Below are 19,909 nucleotides of genomic sequence, written 5' to 3' on the forward strand. Positions count from 1 at the left end.
GTAGGTGCAATTCCCTATAGTGTCAGTCCCCCAACATTGACCTATAAACCAGCGGTTGATAGTAGGTGTAATTCCCTATAGTGTCAGTTCCCCCAACATTGACCTATAAACCAGCGGTTGATAGCAAGAGCAAATGACCCATACAGACACCAATAAAGTTCCTGATTAAAGTATCAGTAATTCTTCGCATATGGATATCCTTTTGTAATGAATTATATAATCATGAAGCATTATTCCCCCTTCCCTTTAGTAGTGATCAAGTTGGCACAGAGAAAACGTCTTGACGACTCTCTCCAAGTGGTGGCTATCCTGTGCCATGTTGACAGTCAGTGTTTGGGATATACTGTGTAACGACATAGGCCAGCCGCCTGCTTTGTTTACATGGTGCTAATAGCAGAGCGTGTAACACCGAGCTGACAAGACAACGTGTTATATCAAATACAGTCAGGCCAGGAGATGTGCTCCCACTCCTTGTGTGTGGATTGTCCTTAAGTCACATGCTACCAAACCTGGCCTGCTTTCACAGCAAGCCTTCTTCAGTTCCTTCCCTAATCAGTCTGTCTAAGCTGACAGCAGGGACCATACTAAGTCACTGGGATTGTACTTTCCATCACAGCTGGGAGACACAGGTAATGTCACCGGAACCTTCAGATCCCCCTCAAGTATTTGTCCTGTTTTGCCAGGCTTCTATATACTTTGTATAGATATCGGATGCATTGAAAACAAGTGTTGTGTGAAAAGTGTATGTATTTAACATAGACTCGACGTCCTGTTCTGTTCCATGTGAGTGCTTGTATTGTCAGCTGTGTAAAGTATTTTCTTTTTTGGGGAGCTCGTTTTGTGATTTCCGTGTCTAACTTGCTTATTCCTCGTGTATCTGTGTCACAATGATAGATCGTGAGTAATGGTTACTTGAACCATTAGTATTCACATCAGTCTGAAAACTTGGGGTACAGTATGGTGCTGATCGTATTGATATGTATAGGTTTGTAAAGGATATGTTTTGTTTCAGGATTGAAGAAGGTCTCTGATGATATGAAGACCCACAAGAACCCTGCCCTGAGACAGGGCCCCGCCCCCTTCAAGGCTGCTGGGCCTCCTAAGACAGCGCCCAAGCCTGAAGCCAAGGTCGCCCCTGCTGCTGTCTCCAAGCCACCTCTCACCCAACTCCAGGACAAGAAGTGGATTGTTGTGAGTACTTTTTGATCACTCATCATCACATGCGGGGGCACAAGTGGCGCAGTCGTCTACGGCGCTGCGATTCGCTGTGCAGAGTTGCATCCCTTGGGCACGCCAGAAACCTATGATTGTGGGTTCGAATCCCGGTTCGCCCCAATTATGTTTCTAGGTTTGTCAGCACCATACCCGTGCTCGTGGGTTTCACCGAAGTGGTAAACATCTAAGACCTGCATCACTTGGGGCTTTCCTCCCACATTAAGCTGACACGCCGTGATATAACTGGAATACTGTTAAAAGCGGCGTTAAAACCCAACTCACTCACTCACTCATCATCACATGCTAACAAATGGTGCTCTAGGGGAATCCCAGGACAGATCCTCAGGATGCGAATTGATGGATCCAGTGGTCAAACTCAGTGACTTGGTTGATGTGGATCTTTGCTCACAATATCAATCACTGGATTGGCTGGTCCAGACTCAATTATTTACTGGCTACCACTGTCGTTTAGCTGGAATATTGCTGAGTTTGGCAGTAAACAACAAATAACCAGACATAATGTAATCCTACTATTGGGGTAAGTGAGGTGTTTCAGGGTAGTTATGGTCTGTATTACACTGACATGTTGTGCAGCTTATTACTGTTCAAAGCTGCATTGGTGGCATGGGTGACCAAGTCGTCGAGGCTGCTGCTATTTGCTGTGCACAGTTGCGTCCCTTGGGCATGCCGGAGAACTACTATCATGGGTTCAAATCCTGGTTTGCTCCAGTTATGTCTATAGGTTTGTTAGTACCATTTGGTCTTCACCAAAGTATAAGACTTCACTTCAGGCTTTCCTCCAAAATTAAGCTGATATAACTGGAATACTGTTAAAAGCGGCTTTAAACCCAACTGCATTACGCTCGCTCACTATTTGAAGTGGCGGTGATTGAGGAATCTCAGGCTAGACAGGGATGTAACCTCCATCAGCCTCAACCTACACTCAGGGGTACTGAACACTCAGGCTAGACAGGGATGTGACCTCCATCAGCCCCAACCTACACACAGGGGTACTGACAATGAGGCTAGACAGGAATGTGACCTCGATCAGCCCCAACCTACACACAGGGATACTGAACACTCAGGCTAGACAGGGATGTGACCTCGATCAGCCCCAACCTACTCACAGGGATATTGTATATTCCCAACGTTAGCCAGTATGTAGGCACACAATTGTCTGACGGAAGTACACCTTGCACATGGGGCAGACTGCTTCTGGATGGGACGTTGTTTTACTGCCCATGACTCCCTGTGTCTGAACCCTAGTCTATATTGTCAATGTGTTTCAGGAATACCACAACAACAACAAGGACATCATCATTGACCAGACGGAGACCAAGCAGGTCGTGTATGTCTACAGATGTGTCGGCAGCACCATCACCGTCAAGGGCAAGGTCAACTCCATCCTGCTCGGTAGGTCGCTCTGGTATACACCCTATAATGCACAATCAGTGAATTTAAACTATATTTGTCATATTTCTGATTGTGAATTCTCTCGGGAACCATTTGCCAGAAACTTGATAACGTATGTCCTGATCAACAGTGTTGAAACACACTCAGCAGGTGACTACTGGCATCAGAGTATGGCTGGAATCGTTCGTTGCATGTTTTAGGACAGTTTGTACTGACATCTCTGTTTTTGTTTCAGATGGATGCAAAAAGAGTGCTGTAGTGTTTGAGGACGTTGTGTCTTCCATTGAATTCATCAACTGTCAGAGCGTTCAGGGTCAGGTACGTCATTAATATCTTACTGAGGAGTTTCATCCCTTTGGTTCAAAACTGACATTGCCCATAATTATTATCATTGTTTTGTCAGCATGATGCTAGTGAGGTTCACCAAGGTGGGACACATCGATGACATGTCACACTGAGGTTCTATCCGACAACAGGCATACATGAAGTTCTAGGAAGATTATCTACTATTGTCCTCAAACCTCTGTCTTATTGGTTCTATATTATCCATTGAGATGATAACTGACGAGCTACAGTGAATTTTGGATTATCTGCCATCAACACTTTCTTGGTAGTTTTCTTGGGAGTTTCATAATTTCCACAAAATAGAGGCCTGCCATTGATCTCTTTTAAAACAAACTGGGGGCACGGGTGGCCCAGTCGTCTAAGGCACCGCGATTCGCTGTGCAGAGTTGCGTCCCTTGGGCACGCCAGAAACCTATGATTGTGGGTTCGAATCCCGGTTCGCCCCCATTATGTTTCTAGGTTTGTCTGCCCCGTACCCGTGCTCGTGGTTTCACCGAAGTGGTAAATGGTTTAGACCTGCATCACTTGGGGCTTTCCTCCCACATTAAGCTGACATGCCGTGATATAACTGGAATACAGTTAAAAGCGGTGTTAAATCCAACTTACTCACTTAAAATAATCTGTTTTTCTAGTGAATGATGTGCTTTGACCCGTGAAGATCTGGGATAGAAAAGGTCTTCAGCAACCCATGCTTACCTTAAGGGGTGACTATGCTTGTACTAAGAGGCGATTTATGGGATCAGGTGGTCAGGCTTGCTGACTTGGTTGATGCATGTCATCTTATCCCAATAGCGTGGATCGATGCTCATGATGTCAATCACTGGATTGTCTTGTCCAGACTCGATTATTTACAGACCGCCATGATATAGCTGGAATATTGCTGAGTGCAGCGTTAAACAACAAACATAATGTGCTTAACATATCTGTGTTTGTCCTCATGCGGCAGCACATATGATAATGCCTATGACATCCATGATTGTGATGATGAATGTATCAACTGTTGGTTTCAGGTAACTGGCAAAGTGCCCACAGTTATTATAGACAAGACAGATGGCTGCATGATGTACCTGAGCAAGGACTCCGTCCAAGCGGAGATTGTTACAGCCAAATCCTCCGAACTCAACATCCTGGTTCCTCAAGCTGATGGAGAATATGTAAGCTACAGTTAGAGTTGTCTGGGTTTTTTTATAATAAAAAATTAAACCACAAGACAATGAAACCAAAAATTAAACTGAAACACTCAGTCACTCAGATAACAAATTCATGCTGCTGAGATAATGCAGGCAGCTTCTATCCGTCACTCAAGTCTCAGGAGCGTCCAGGTGCTTTAACTAACATGTGCTTGAAATACTGGAGATGACCTCACAAGGTCATCCTATAACACTCCGACTTCCTGGTTTACTGAAACTTGCAACACATACAGTCTCCCATAAGACCAAGTTGAAACAGAAAATACATGATTCAGTGTAATGTTTCCTGTGTAAAAGTCCTATAAATAACACATACATGCAATGTACAAAATACTGCATGAAAGTGAAGTGGTCGTAATCCTGATGTTAAGAGCTACCAGTCAGCAAGGTCCCTAGATTCAGGTAGTACAGCGCATACATCCAGGACCTCTGGGCACGCCTCAGTGTCTGTGGAGTAGGTTCATCCTGGGTTAGTAGATGTAGAGACCCGTGAAGATCCGGGGTACAATAGGTCTTCAGCAACCCATGCTTGCTGTTAAAGGCGACTTTGCTTGTCGTAAGAGGCTACTAACGGAATCGAGTGGTCAAGTTTGCTGACTTGGTTGATGCATGTCATCGATCCCAATTGTGTGGATCGATGCTCATGATGTCAATCATTGGATTGTCTGGCCCAGACTGGATTATTTACAGACCGTCGTCTTATAGCGGGAATGTTGCTGAGTGTGGTGTTTAAAAACAAACAGTAATATAACAATATCGTAAAGTCAGAGTTGGGACTGAGTCCAAGGTGGAGATGGCACTGCGTGTTTGTATCTAAGTGACCAGATTTATACATGTTTATACGTATAAGGTGTGAGGCGGCTGTGACCGGAGGATAGGTTTGATATAACAGTGTTCGGGATAACGAGGTTCAACTGTATTTTTATCAGGGCAAGTGTATGGCTGACCTTTGTCTAGCTCCAGGACTGAAACACTGAAACTGTTTTAGCCTAAGTAAACAGCTGAATAATTCTTTCCTTTCAGAAATTATAACAACTTCAGATTGTTTGTGTTTTCCAAAGAGGATGCTTGAAATTATTTTTCAAACATATTGTTGTTGCCTTTGTTAAGGCAATGAGCATATGGTAGTTGTTATATTGCCATCAAACAAACAAACAAGCAGATCCAGTCCTGACCCTTCCCTTTTATGTGTTGCAGAAAGAGTTTGCTCTCCCAGAACAGTTCAAGTCGACATGGAACGGGTCCAAGTTTGTCACGATTGCGACTGAGAGTGTTTGAAGCAGCATTGGTGCCGAGGAAATGTCATGCTGTCAGCTTCGTGCTATGTGCTGCCTGAACAAACATCAACCACAATATTCCTTCTGTCTTAACATTTGTACAGACCAACTTTTCTAACAATGTGCACTATTTTATGGAATCAGCAGCATTTTATAAATCTTATGACTAATATGATTACTCAACAAATTCATAAGCTATCAACTGTAAGCCTAAGACTGTAATCGTTATTATTTTCTGTCTGAAGAAAAATATATTTTTCATGTTTTACTCTTTTTTTAAAAAAAAGCTTTCTTATACATTACACAAAGATGTGACGATCGTACTATAAAATCTGACCAAATGCTGTAGTATGCTTCAGCTAATTGCCTTGTATTAATTACCAGTAGATGCAAAATGGGCGGACCACATGTCCTCAATGCAACGCTAGTTCCAAATCTGCAGCAACTATGGTTCTAGATCAAATATATCCTTAGAGGGAATGGTAGGTTTACTGGAATGGAGTAGAATGTATGTTACATGATGGAGACCGTGAAAGTGGCCTTTGCAAGGTGGAGTGAATGATCAAGAAAGGCCTGTGGATATTGTGTATCTGTTTTGTACCCAAGAAGTAGTGGACTATCGATTGTTGCGTGTGTATTGTAGTACAAAGGCCCAACAATTGAGAATCAAATAATCCATCTTTATCCCTGTCTGTATCAACTACATGTTTCACAATAAGAGTTGTTTGAAAGTTCTTCAGAATGCAGTATTCACATTTGATCCTCACAGAAATCCTGTTAGAAATTTTAGAAATTCCTTCAGCCAGGCAGGATCTACAACAATCTAATCTTGGGGCATTAAGCAATGGCGACAATCATGAGGACTATCAGAGGCCTTCCTTCACAACGTCTGCTTAATGAGCGTGGGTTGTAAGAAAATATATGCAAACTAAAGGAAGGTTTAGGAATACATAGATCCTACCTTCAGTGTGTACCTTCAGTGCTTGAAGCATAGTTGCCTGTATCTAGAGTCTAGTGTGGAGGGCTTGTGGCCCGCCCTGACCAGTCTTTCATGTAAGTACGTCAGTACAGTTACTACCACACATGAGCTACACCACTAGAGGCGAAGGAGACCATTATACCAGATTGATCTTTGCTGTCCGGAACATTTTGTTGATTATATTTATGTATTGACATGGTAAAATAATGTGAAATAAATAGAATACCAAGGTGCTGTTTCAATTGATTTGTGTTATTTTCTTGCCCAGGACAAGAGGTGCCAAGATTCAGTTGCTCACGTGGGTTCAAAAGGTCAAACCCATTCAAACCCAATAATTCAATGCTCCCAAACCATACTTTCTCATTGATCGATCAGACACCTCAGAGATAAGGGGACAAGTACCGTACATGGAGATTGGATGCAAACCATGGCTGCTGTGGACAGACCACCTCGCATCTGACAGACTTGGTGGTCATCATAGTCAGACCATTGGCTATGTGTCCAAGGACATATTCCACTGATGTAGATGTGACGTAGGCCAAGGCAGCCTCAGGCACAGTTTAAGAATATTGCCTCATATCTGGTGATTTATCTATTTGTCTGTTCCATCAGCAATGATCAGTCTGCTTCTTGAGCTGTTCTGACTTCAGTGTTAATCCTTCAAGATGACCCGGTGTGGTGTTAGAGAATACAAATGAGGTGAATGCATGATGAGATTTGCAGTGATTGTTATGACTGTTGGCACATGTATACACCATCCTGAAGCAAAGGGCATCTTGGTGAGACCCCTGACATACCACCATGTCCTGGAGCCTGTATAGAAACCACAGCACAGATGTGCATCAGGTGTACACAGTCAGAGACTTAATTCGGTGTTAGCCCGCTCTTCAATGCCTTATGGGGAGGAATATACAGACCCATTGCAGCTGTGCCAAGTATCTGAAGAACCTCAACCTCATTCGTGACCAACTCGTGTTATTCCGGGACAAGCCGAATAGCGACTGGTGCCCCTCTCATGGCCATTTTTGCGACTAGGTTCCGTCTTAGCGCAAACGGGCATACCTAAAACAACTCGTTGCGTAATGGTTCACATATATTTCCCCATATATTATATATATTCCAGATGCAATTTAAAGGACATCGGGACATGCGGAATTATACACTATGATTTAACATATTTAATTAACTGTACCTTGGGTATATTTTTAGATGCAAGACATATATAAAATCAAAAATTATTTCTGAGGGATTATTTGACAAAGAACTCGAAATCATACCCGCACTCTGATTGGTTTGTCGTATTTTTGCACATAACATTCATCGAGAGCGGGGACGAGTCTTCTTGCAGGTTATGGAAAGGGGCGAGTGGTGACAAATGCCTAAAATTGTGTGCATGGAGTGATGTCCCTTTACACACAAGTGGTGTTCATACTGTCCTTACTGATTTTAACATTCATGTTAGCAGCAGTACAACACAAGAGGTTGATGTACAAGTGTACCACATGTTCACAAACAACTAACACCTTTTTTCAGTATGTTTGTTGTGTTTCCACATGCTGTCCCAGAAAGAGATCAGTTTTTGTAATGGCAATAAGCTTTTATCTATCTTACAGAATCATGCCCAAAACTTGATCACAGAGTACTATATGTGAATCAAAGATGTATCAAATACAGAATAAACACATTGCAATCCATATTCTGCCCACAAGCACAATATTTCTTGTCTTAAATCAGAAATACCAGTAGTTCATTACATAATTTTGCGCAATAGAACAGAATGGGGACATCCAAAATAGGCTTGACACATTGAACCTATGGTTGGAATCAAACTCCGGTCTACAGTGTGACCGCACTCTAACAAGCCAAATCTTGGTGCACAACAATTTATGGAAAAGTGTACTAACTACATTTTGGCACTTTTCATTTTATTGAAATAAAAATAAATATTAGGTGTTTGACAGCATATTATTTCCATACAGACACTCCGAATATTCTCAACATAAGTTGAGCTGTATGTTGACAAAAGAATTATTTTGACATTGATGCACCCTTGTTTAAAGGAGATATAACCTCACTTAAGAGAAGCAGTGTTTTGAGAACATGGTGTTGAATTGGAGTTGTCTCCCTTTACATCACTAGGCCTGTAGGAATGACAGATTTTTATATTCATCATACTATTATTAGACAGGTATGACGCCCATTTCTTTTTATTGATTTATAGTTTTTAATCTGACACTAGTTATGGATTAATATACCTGGCAGTGAATGGGTACCCAGTAGGATGAATTGGTAATCACTTAATTTTCTAGCACCTCGCAAGGAGCTTGTGTTGTACACACCCCATGAAGCTGAGAATGAAAATCGTGTTCTACTGATCTATTGACCAAGGTAATAATGTAGCCATTGGAGGATGCCTTTAGGTGTGGACATGGCACACATTATTGCCAGTGGGGTAGATGTTGGTGGGGCACACATTGCAAAGCTACTTGTAACTATGTTTATTATGAGTGAATGATAATAATGATAATAATAAGTCCTGAAAAATAATGTTTGTATACATGGAGGGACCAGAAACAACATCGTCAATGCTTCCCAGTTCCCACGTTTGTATACACAACACGACTCTATCATTGTGGAAGATGTGTACAAACCTGTGAAGTGATGATGATGCAGAAACACTAGATGCACTTTCAACATCATGTTTGCAGTATAACAAAAGCAGCATTTGTTGACAATACGTTTATTCTCCATGTTGTCTTCACCTAAAGTAACAATAAGGTTTATCACAGAAAGAGCAGTTTTCCCTTGACCAATGAGCAATCTCTAAAACTACAAGGCACCAGATTCTATGTTGACAAAGAGGTTTGCGCAATAACAGTAATATATGTATATACAGCGCCATATCAATACCTACCAAACTTAAGTTACAAACAACTTAATACTAGTCTACACACAACAGTCCTACAAGATGAGATATTCAGATATTATCATACAAGATATTGTCACTGTCGACAAGAAATAATGTCAACCTATCACAAAAAAGTTTACAGAATTGAAAAAAAGATCAAGGAATAAAATATAACTGGTTTAGCTAAAGTCTACCCGTCAAGTAAAACCAGCATTAGTAATTCATTGTTTTCAAGCCTTTCTCGAGAATCAACATTAATTCTTGAAATCTGACACTACACTACCAAAAGGGGAATAGTGTGTCACGACAATAATAAGTTAATTCTATTAAAAAAAATGTCATGTTTACTCTTTTCTTTGAGTGACTTTGGCCGGATGTAGATGTGTATTATTCCATCCAATGTCCACACCAGTCAAACCAATGTGCAGTTCAGTCAGTCTGTTGTCGGAACTACATCACAGGATAAAAATGTCTGTGATGTCACGAACAAAGGATGACATCATCTTCAATTATTTGTTACATATTAAGGATTGCTTCACAGACAATGAAGACAATGAACAATTGAACTAGCCAATCAGCATGAAGCAAAGTTCTAATGCTCCGTGACAACACTCCATGCTGTGGTACTATGTATGTGTTCTGCATAATATGTGTAAAGATGGCATACATTGCGACACAACAATGTCTTATCACAGTCAGCTCTGTAAGTAAATGTCTTTAACGGTACAACCAGATGTGAGCAAAAGTTCTTCAAAAACACACCCAACATCTCACATCTCACAATGGATGCATCAGCCATTATTGTTTCATTTGTTGGATCAGATTTTCCTGCCAAGGGCGAAAGTTAGAGGAGTGAAAGAAAATATGAAATGTCATCAGTGTCAACCGAGGTACCTTGATTTTTTAACTTTATTAGCTTTTGGCTGTCTCTGAAGACCAAGAGAGATAATTTGAGCAAAGTCTGCATCAAGGACAAGGGACACAACTCTAGACTTATTACATACTCTATCACAATGTAAATGGTAACTTTAACATCCGACCAGCATATTAGTTACAATGAATAACAAGCAAATATTTTTGTAAGCGAAATATATGCAAATCTGGAAGAAAAACATCATTCTTTATGAAAAAGGGGTAAAAAAAATTGTGATCCAACAAATACAACACAAATGGCCTAACAAATACATTTATAGTATCCCTTACATGTGCCCAAATACCGTGACACACAATCAGCTCTGTACTCTTGGGTAAATACCATTCTGGGCAGTGAGCCCATTGTAGAATTCTTGAATACCTGGTAATCTATATCACATCAACTTTCTCCTGTTTCTTATACATCGTTGCCTGGTAACATCAAAATATACAGAGTAATACACACTTGTAAACAATTAACAAGTACACATTAAAGAAAGATACCATCCATTCACTCTGTAAGAGATAAAACACTACAGATATATATTCATCTGTGTACTGCTCCCACTCACGCCATCATACACCCTTTACTGATAGGACTTTGACCAAAGTTGAATCAATTTGAGATACATAAATAATAAATAATAACGAGATACATATCCTGAAACTTCTGTTGAACACCATGTATATAACACTAGCCTTCGGAATGAATGACCTGACTGATATTAAATGTTGAGATATAGATAAAAATAATTTAAATAGCAGATCTGAAAACAGATAACCACAAGATTTCTTCTTTAAAAGTTGAAAAATATATTTCTGCACCAGGGTTGATAAAAAAGGATAGTTGTCAACACAGTAGGGTTGATAAAAAGTGATAGTTGTCAACACACTAGGGTTGATCAAAAGGGATAGTTGTAAACACACTAGGGTTGATCAAAAGGGATAGTTGTAAACACACTAGGGTTGATCAAAAGGGATAGTTGTCAACACACTAGGGTTGATCAAAAAGGATAGTTGTCAACACACTAGGGTTGATCAAAAAGGATACTTGTCAACACACTAGGGTTGATCAAAAAGGATAGTTGTCAACACACTTGGGTTGATCAAAAGGGATAGTTGTCAACACACTTGGGTTGATCAAAAGGGATAGTTGTCAACACACTTAGGTTGATCAAAAGGGATAGTTGTCAACACACCAGGGGTAACTGGTCCTATTGGAGCGGAGTGCTTAATACAGCAACTATGATGATAAACACCTACAATCATAAATCATAAAATATCTAAAATCTGATATATCATATCGCTTCTAATCCTTAAATAAGGAAGTTGAAATCTGAAAAGCACTTTAATATTCTAATTAAAGCATATTTACTTGTTGCTCCTATTCAAATAGATATATACATATATACATTTTAAGTAAAATAAATTCATAGACAATGTCTACTTTTAATTTAATTAAATTCAAAGAAATTGTCTACATTTTGACTAAGCCACAGAATAGGAAAGTAGATTTGGAAATGAGACATGAATGTCATAGTGTGCTAATAAAGAGGCATACCAATGAATATTACATTGATCATATTTCATACTATACAAAATATTGCTTAAAATATAATGAAATTATTTGAATAAGGTTAAAGCTTTACAATCATCAAATCATGAAGTCATGACTCAGTGTGGGGCACATGTCACCCTGTACAGCGTGTGTAGGATAAACTGATATCCTGTCTTTCACATCTAAAACACTTCTGGATATCATGAGAAGTGAAATAAAGACATTTCAAAATGCTTCAAAATGTTTTAAAATGCTTCAAAATTGATCAGTCCATATGGCAGATGCAAGCACTACAAGCAGGAAGCTTATTGGTCAAGCATACTCAGAAGCTTACAAATGAGCCCAAGGGCACTTTCAGACATGTTAATAAAATCAATAGGAAAACATGTGTTAGCATTATAGGGGCACTGAGGGCCATTGCCCATGTTCAGAACTGGTCGGGATATTTTTATTCGTGTGAAACTGAGACATTATCTCTACATCATTACGGCGATCAGTAACTGTCTATGCTGATATACAGATATACTCTGAGTCAGAAGACAAGTGGTGTTCAAACTTGAATCAAATGTGCTAGGACAGAATAATTTACTTGAAGCTAACGCCCCTTTAAATTAGTCAAGTTGAAACCAGTTCCACAAGCACTGTAGAAGGCTACTTACTCAATCCTGCGCACAAGCCGAGGACGTGCCTAAGGGCACATGATCGATCCAAGCACATTTGAAGGAGACAATAACAGACAATTAACAATTAGGTACATGGATAGTCGACAAATATCGATCACCTATATTCATTTGTTGCTATTCCATCAGGCCAAGAAAACATAAGTGAGCTTCAGGTTACCTGATAGACCCTAATCTGGACCCCCTGTTTTTCTCAAGTTGCACCATAGTATTTATGATCATCCTGTGTCCGTATTTTATGTGATCCTATTTTTGGATGGGCTGATGTAAGTAACACATATATTTCTTGTTTTGGCCCCAGCACCTGAATGACCTAATATCAAGCTTGAAGCATATCAGTGTAGTGATGATGGACTGGATTGATTCAAAGCCAGGTATCTATTAATTTCGTCTTGTGTCTTCTGAGGAATGTCGTTGCCTGGCAACAGGGTCAAATACTGGACAGTGGTGTTGCGCTTTAGGAGGTCAATAAGGGCACGACCTCCTGCCTCCCCGATTCCTGCATTGGCCACCTCCAGGGTCGACAGTGACGTGTTGCTCTTCAGCCCTTCGACAAGTATCTGAACACCCTCATCACCGACTTTGTTGTTCTGTATCGTCAAGGTCTTCAGGTTCTTGTTCTTTGCTAAGGCTGTCGCCAATTTGGACCATCCTGGTTTGGTGATGTCCGGACAGCTGCTGAGACTCAAAGTGTGAAGGTCAAGGTTACTCTCAAGAAGCAGTGCCACGTCCACCATGCCGTCGTCGGTGATGCTGGCCTCACTGAGGTCCAGTTCCTGCAACTGACAGAAGCGGCCCTTGATGGACAAGACTGGTACTCCCCCTATTCGCTCCGACTCTCTCTTCTTGTACTCCTGGGCCTCAAACTCTATGTCCAACAGCCCATCCACAAGAGTCTGCAGACCCTCATTGCCTATGGGGTTGCCTTGTAACCTGCAACAATGTATACACACATTAATCAAGGGACACCGTTCAACAAGGCTGAACTGCTTACGATATCAAACATCAGCAGTGTTTCAAAAAGATGATTTGGAGGAACGGTTGCGCTTTTTCAGTGGCAAATCAAGGTACAGGGCGGAAAGTGAACACTTATGCAATATAATTTATAGAAGTTTGGAGGGCAAAACCGCCACAGTTGATGAATGTTTGGAGGACAAAACCGCAACAGTTGATGAATGTTTGGAACAAAAAAAACCCACTACAGTTGATGAATGTTTGGAGGACAAAACTACAACAGTTGATGATTGTTTGGAGGACAAAACCGCCACAGTTGTTGATTGTTTGGAGGACAAAACTGCTACAGTTGATGAATGTTTGGAGGACAAAACTGCTACAGTTGATGAATGTTTGGAGGACAAAACTGCTACAGTTGATGAATGTTTGGAGGACAACAACACTACAAATGGATGACTCCTGAAACTACTTTGTAGGCTATAGGAAACACCGGATTATCGCGACTTTCGGTGCAAATATTTTTGGGTGTATACAAACATGCAGAATCTGCTGAAACTAGAGTCAACACAATATGGCTTTTTTTTAAATAATCATGAAGGGTTTTTAAAAAAAAAATCCAACTATCTTAAGTGATAATCAGTCAATAGACTTCCAAAGCACTTGTACGTTGTATGTATGTACTAGGAATTATTGCTGTCTCAACACAATACTTACAGCAGCATGTCAATGGAGGGTTTGATCTTGAGCATCTCAACGAGTGGCACCACACTGCGGGGACCGAGAATGTTATTGTTGAGGTTCAAGATCTGAAACAGAATAAGATCACCTTCATTTGTACACTTCCCCAATGCTTTTGTCCCACATTATATATCAATTTCTGTTTAAATGATAGCACTGAAGTCATGTCATACACATTAACACAGTCCTGGGGGAGATATGGTAAGACCCGTGTTCAATTCCACACAATGGTACAATGAGACTTATCTCAACCGTGGTACAATCAGGACGTACCCCGGGTACATTTTGACCTATAGGGAAGTATGTTTATATTGTTATGTACCACTGTTCCAAAGGTTTGTACCTGGGGTTTCTCTGCGATAGTTTCGCATTCATTTCAGAGACATTCAACACTTTGCGTCAACATTGCCGCTCCCACTAAGCAATAAAAGGCCAACAGTTACCGGTACCACACAACACCATGTCCTGCACGTGTATTGTTGATGTGACACGGTTGTGGGAGCTGCCATGTTGAGGCTAGGTGGTGAATGTCACAACTATTCCATAGGAACATAAATACATTGAAGTGCATATGATATCATGGTTGTAGTAGACAGTTAGCCATGATACGGCTGGAATAATGCTACACAATTTTCATCTTAATCGCTATTCAATCCTGCATTTAACATTGTATGCCTAGTAGGGCTGGGACGAGTCCAAATTTACTACCCGGGTACCCACCCTCCTATTATCCGACCCTACCCGGGTACCCGCTATAGGTCTCAAGAGGTAGGTACAAACTGTTGGATTGGGAAAAGTTTGATTGTAGCCCTGGCAAAATGTGTTTAGATACAGGTATATAACGATCTGGTCATGTATACACTGAAGTTGACTGAAGTTTTATTTTTATTCAAACATAAAAATTTCAGAAGGAATGGGTGTAGTAGTCAGGAAGAACTGCGAAAAATTAGTGACTTGTAGTTTAAAAATAGAGTTGTAGATATCATTAAACAATATATCACGTGACTAACCACAGGTCTGGGTAGTCCTGTGGGTACCCAGGTCCTACTCAGTACCCACCCGACCCGAGTACCCGAGGTACCCGTCCCAGCCCTAATGCCTAGATTCATTATTTTACATGTGGTTAATGGTATAAAAGGGACAAGATGACGGAGACTGGTGTAATGCACTTGTATCAAAGTATAGGCAGTATTAAAGGTATTAATGGAGATCAGTTTGTTGTGACACTGGTTTATTAGAAACTTTTAGATGTGGATAACAGTGTAGATCAAGATGCCTTCTTTATGTGATATTATAACTGAACTAGAACCTGGTGGTACTATCTAGACTAAACATACACAACACATTTATTATCATTGCCCCAATCAATCAACAATCAAACAGGTGAAAATCCCTTTGCCAGACAGAAATGCTGCATCGCTAATGCAGACTGCCCAGGGTATGCAGAGGGTGTGGTTAGAGGGCTTCCTCACCCGGGGGTTGGAGGGGGACTTGGCCAGGGACTGGAGCAGCTTGTTCATGTCGTCCACCCCGAGGCTGCAGTTGGAGATGGTGACAGCTTGGAGGTCGTCCTTGATCTCAATTGTCTGCATTATCTCCACAATCTGAAGTCAATACACGGGGTAAGTGTGCATCATCGCAAACACACTTCCTTAAATCATCAACTAACGACAAGCACAATCCAGCAACCAAGACAACATAACTTCAAAATATATTTGCCAAACCGGTCTTAATTCTGATCAATTCATGGATAATAAAATGATACAACTGAAAAATGTATTGGAGCAACCATTTTCAGGTGTAGGAGGGGAGATTTTATTCCTTGAAAATTGAGAATCTCATTTTTTACCAACATGGACAGGTGCTAATTGTGTTTTAAAATAACAATAACAAACTATATTCTTTGGAAACTTGTCCACAAGAAAAGGGCACATTTTTTGTTTTCTATCAATGTATATAACAAGCTGTGTAAAAAAGTTCAGTATACAGGGTTCATTATATTGTTTGAAAAAATCCTGCCTCCCTCCCCAGGAAAAGTAAATGGTTGCTCCCTAACAAAAGGGTTTTTGTAAATAATCAACTGCAGAGCACATGTTTTTTACCCTACACATAAAGCATTTGTTCCACTACAGATGTATGCATCAAGATGTTCCAGTGACATCATGGCATGTTTCCATCAGGAAAGAACAGAGAAAGTTGACTTCTCCACTTAGTGGTGAGTTGTTTCGACCAGACTCATAACATGACAATCTGTGTGGGTCTAGGGTACATATATGTAATAACACTGGGTTGAAATACAATACCCTGGACAATAGAGGATGAGAAGAAAGTTGACTACCTGTGGTTTAGTGAGGTTGATGTTGTGTATGTCGATGGCATTCTGGTCTTCCAGCAGCGGGGTGAGACTTCCTGAGTGCATCGTCTGTGGCGGCGGCTGCACAAACTCCAATATAGACTGCCACTTGGCGCTGTCGTCATCGGCTACTCTGTCAGGGTCGTTACCTGAAGCATCAAGGTAAATAAATCATGACATAGTCACAAAATAACATAATCATCAAGTATATTATGATCATTACTTTGTCACCATGATAATGAATAATTCATCAACATAATCATACCTTTGTTATTATCACTATCAACAATATCTCAGATATTCATAAGAAATTTTTCTGTCATCATCACCACATCTTCCTGAGGCAAGGGAGTTAACTGATCATAAAAGTCCTGTTTCCACCCTTGTCAAACTTGTCTGCAATTATGGAGTTTTATTTTGGCTGGACTAACGAGTGAATAGTCCAATCAAAATCATTTAACGAAATCAACATCCGGTTTGTAAACAGATTTCGGTCAATTGCAGGATTTGCGAAGCATGTGAACCGTGCACATGCGTTCCCCCATTTCTTGCCCTATAAAAATCTGCCCAGATAAGATAACATTCATTCGTTATTGAATTGCTGCCACATGCCAAGATTGACAAAAAATCAGCGACAACAAGCCCTTGGACGATTGCAAGCTGGACAACCTGCCGGCAAGTAGCCAATGCATTTCAGGTGAGGTGAGGTGAAATGGGGTTTAACATCGCGTCCAAGATTATTGCACTTATATAGCGACGTGCATGTACGTGTGTGTGTTTGTGTGGCTGCTTGTACTAGTCTGGACTGATGCCTATTTATAGTGCTAGCTCACTGAGATAACATGCCGCCGTTTAACATGAATACCCCACTCAGACAAAGTATACTGACTCCGAGCCGACCAGTCCTTGTTTTAGCCCCTTAATGCCGAGCACCAGACAGGGTAACAACAAGTACCATCTTTTAACGTCTATTGGTATGACGCGGTCGGGGATCGAATCCCAGACCTTCCGCTCTCCGGGCGGACGCTCTCCCACTAGACCACGGAGGCGGTCCCAATGCATTTCAAGTCCACGTAAGTACCGTATACAGTCTCCAGTAACGGTACCAGACCATCAACACAACAGATGACCGACCACGTAGTGGAAGACCAAGGGTCACCACCCGCCGTCAGGATCGTCAGATTGTGCGACAGCATCTTCAAGATCACTTTGTTACTGCGGCGGAAACTGCTCGAGAGACCATGGGGACACACCAGCGACACATCAGTGCGGACACCGCATGTCGACAATTGACAAGCAAACACCTCCACTGTCACAGGCCACACCGAGGATCCATTCTGACACGACCTCATCGCCGGGACTGTCTTCAGTGGGCAACACAGCACCAGCACTGGCACCATCAGCAATGGAGAAGAGTCCTCTTCTCAGACGAGAGCCGTTACTGTATCTCAACAGCAGACGACAGAGAGAGAGTCTGGCGACGCCATGGGGAACATTATTCGGATGCTTGTGTTGAGAGAGACTCGTGGGGTGGTCCGAGCATCATGGTGTGGGGTGGAATTGGTCTTGCGCAGAGGGTCGGCACTGTGGTCTATCAGAACATTGTTCCAGGGAGTGCAATGGTGTCACAGCAGCTCGGTACATTGATCAAGTCTTGAGACCAGATGCCATACCTCATTTGGCACATCACCGCAACCACGACGTTGAATCGATGTTGCACGACAGTCATGATGATGATGGCGGACACACAAGATACTGACTTGTGATGCCTTTCTCAGAGACTAGTGTTGTGTTTCACTTTAAGAACATTGGACACTTTAATTTCAACCATGATGATCAGTTTTGCCAAGTTTCATCTTTTTAACATGTCTCAAAGTATGTTTACAGTGTTTGGACAAAAAAGGTTTCTCATATATCTATCCTAGGTGGCATTTCTTTAGCAGTCCAGGGCCCTGTTCCACAAAGCCATCTTAGCGCTAAGGTGATTGTAAATCCCATACTTTAACACTGGCTTGTGATAGTTATAGTGCTAAGATCACTTTGTGGAACGGTGCCCAGTATATTATGAATACTAATGACTATTGCATAAGTATGATTTTTATTACTGTTATTGTTAGTATTTCATGTATTTTTATTATTTTACCTCCATGCATGTTCTCAGTCTCACTCTCACTGGTCGGTCTTGTTTGACCATTTTCACCTGTTAAAACAATACAAGTCTTGTGAGAAAGTATTAGTTGGTTACATCACCTCAACTCTCACAACAAACTGACATACATGTATATAGCACCATTGCCCTTCAGTTTTTAAATATTTGATTCACAGATTAGAAACTTAAAAAAAATTAAATTAATTTCTATAAATTTAGGTCACTGAGGAGATATAAAAAAAATCATTGTTTCTTGGAATGTCCAAGAGTTTCTTCTCTTCATTTTTTCTTCATGAAACCGAATCAGTGCAATGAAAACAAATTAATGATCTTGAAATTCTGTTCTTATTCCACATCATGTAACCAAGTAATAAAAAAGTGATATACACGTAAGAGTACCACTCATGTATAAATTATTACAAATAGGGCTCAGATGGGTACTTGAGTTCTCAAGCACAGGTCAGTTGCTACGTCAAGGACTTAAGTACCTGACTAGGGGAGATAACTCTAATTTTCACTTCTCTGAATGTGTTGCAGACATGGAAGAGAAACTTTACAGTGTCTGTATGCATTTTGACTTAGAAGAAAAGACAATGTCAGTGGAAATCAGATATTTTAGTCCATGTTCATTTAGGGGCCAATCAAGCTTCATATTGTTGCAAAAGAAAAGAAATTGTCTGCCATAAAAATTGCATTGTTGCAATGTAATTTTTTTTTTAATTTTTTGACTCATAGTTTAAGTAAAAAGCTTTATCTAGCCCCCAAGCCTAGAATATCAAATGGTCAGTCCCTTACACGGGTACTCGAGTCCATTTTTTAACCTGTCAGAGCCCTACGTACAAACACCCACCAACCTGACACAGTCTTGTCATCAGATTCTGCTGAATGTTTTGGCTGATACTCAAACTGAGCTGGCAGTCCACCAGGCTGTCGGGGGCCCTGTACGGGTGTCGCAACCCGATCCTGCCACTCCCCAATGCCCTGGGCCTCTCTTAGATCAGGCGTGGTTGGGATGACCACAACAGTCGGGACCGGAGGGGGCACTTGCTCTGAGCAACGACAGTCCAGTATCACAAACTATGTTCCTATATTATTTCGGTGTCATTACTTGTAAATGTTTAACAGTTCTTGAAACTGTCATGTATTTCTCATTTCAACTGATATAAATAAAATTATGTTTTTTACCCCCTTTAATTTAATCGTTTCTGCTAGTTATGTTTTGACTTTTCCAGCAACTG

General features: G+C 41.0%; 2 protein-coding genes across 2 annotated transcripts in view; one reads left to right on the top strand and one right to left on the bottom strand.

Annotated features, from left to right (window-relative positions):
- Positions 1-6,661, top strand: part of LOC139476111 (adenylyl cyclase-associated protein 1-like) — a 97,081-nt gene extending 90,420 nt beyond the window's left edge. Inside the window, exons 10-14 of the mRNA XM_071259372.1 lie at positions 1,013-1,191; positions 2,505-2,628; positions 2,864-2,946; positions 3,984-4,127; positions 5,361-6,661. Of these exons, the coding sequence (XP_071115473.1) occupies positions 1,013-1,191; positions 2,505-2,628; positions 2,864-2,946; positions 3,984-4,127; positions 5,361-5,441 (611 nt within the window). The 3' untranslated portion in view covers positions 5,442-6,661. The remainder of the gene's footprint in view (positions 1-1,012; positions 1,192-2,504; positions 2,629-2,863; positions 2,947-3,983; positions 4,128-5,360) is intronic.
- A 2,499-nt stretch (positions 6,662-9,160) lies between these two features.
- The window catches only part of LOC139476116 (glutamate-rich protein 3-like), a 53,043-nt gene continuing 42,294 nt past the window's right edge, over positions 9,161-19,909 (bottom strand). Inside the window, exons 16-21 of the mRNA XM_071259383.1 lie at positions 19,526-19,720; positions 18,666-18,722; positions 16,508-16,671; positions 15,642-15,773; positions 14,146-14,237; positions 9,161-13,410 (exon numbers count right to left, since the gene is read on the bottom strand). Of these exons, the coding sequence (XP_071115484.1) occupies positions 12,813-13,410; positions 14,146-14,237; positions 15,642-15,773; positions 16,508-16,671; positions 18,666-18,722; positions 19,526-19,720 (1,238 nt within the window). The 3' untranslated portion in view covers positions 9,161-12,812. The remainder of the gene's footprint in view (positions 13,411-14,145; positions 14,238-15,641; positions 15,774-16,507; positions 16,672-18,665; positions 18,723-19,525; positions 19,721-19,909) is intronic.

This window comes from Haliotis cracherodii, unplaced genomic scaffold (assembly GCF_022045235.1).
Source record: "Haliotis cracherodii isolate W230 unplaced genomic scaffold, xgHalCrac1.p SCAF_1, whole genome shotgun sequence".
In the NCBI taxonomy this organism is placed as follows: Eukaryota; Metazoa; Mollusca; class Gastropoda; order Lepetellida; family Haliotidae; genus Haliotis; species Haliotis cracherodii.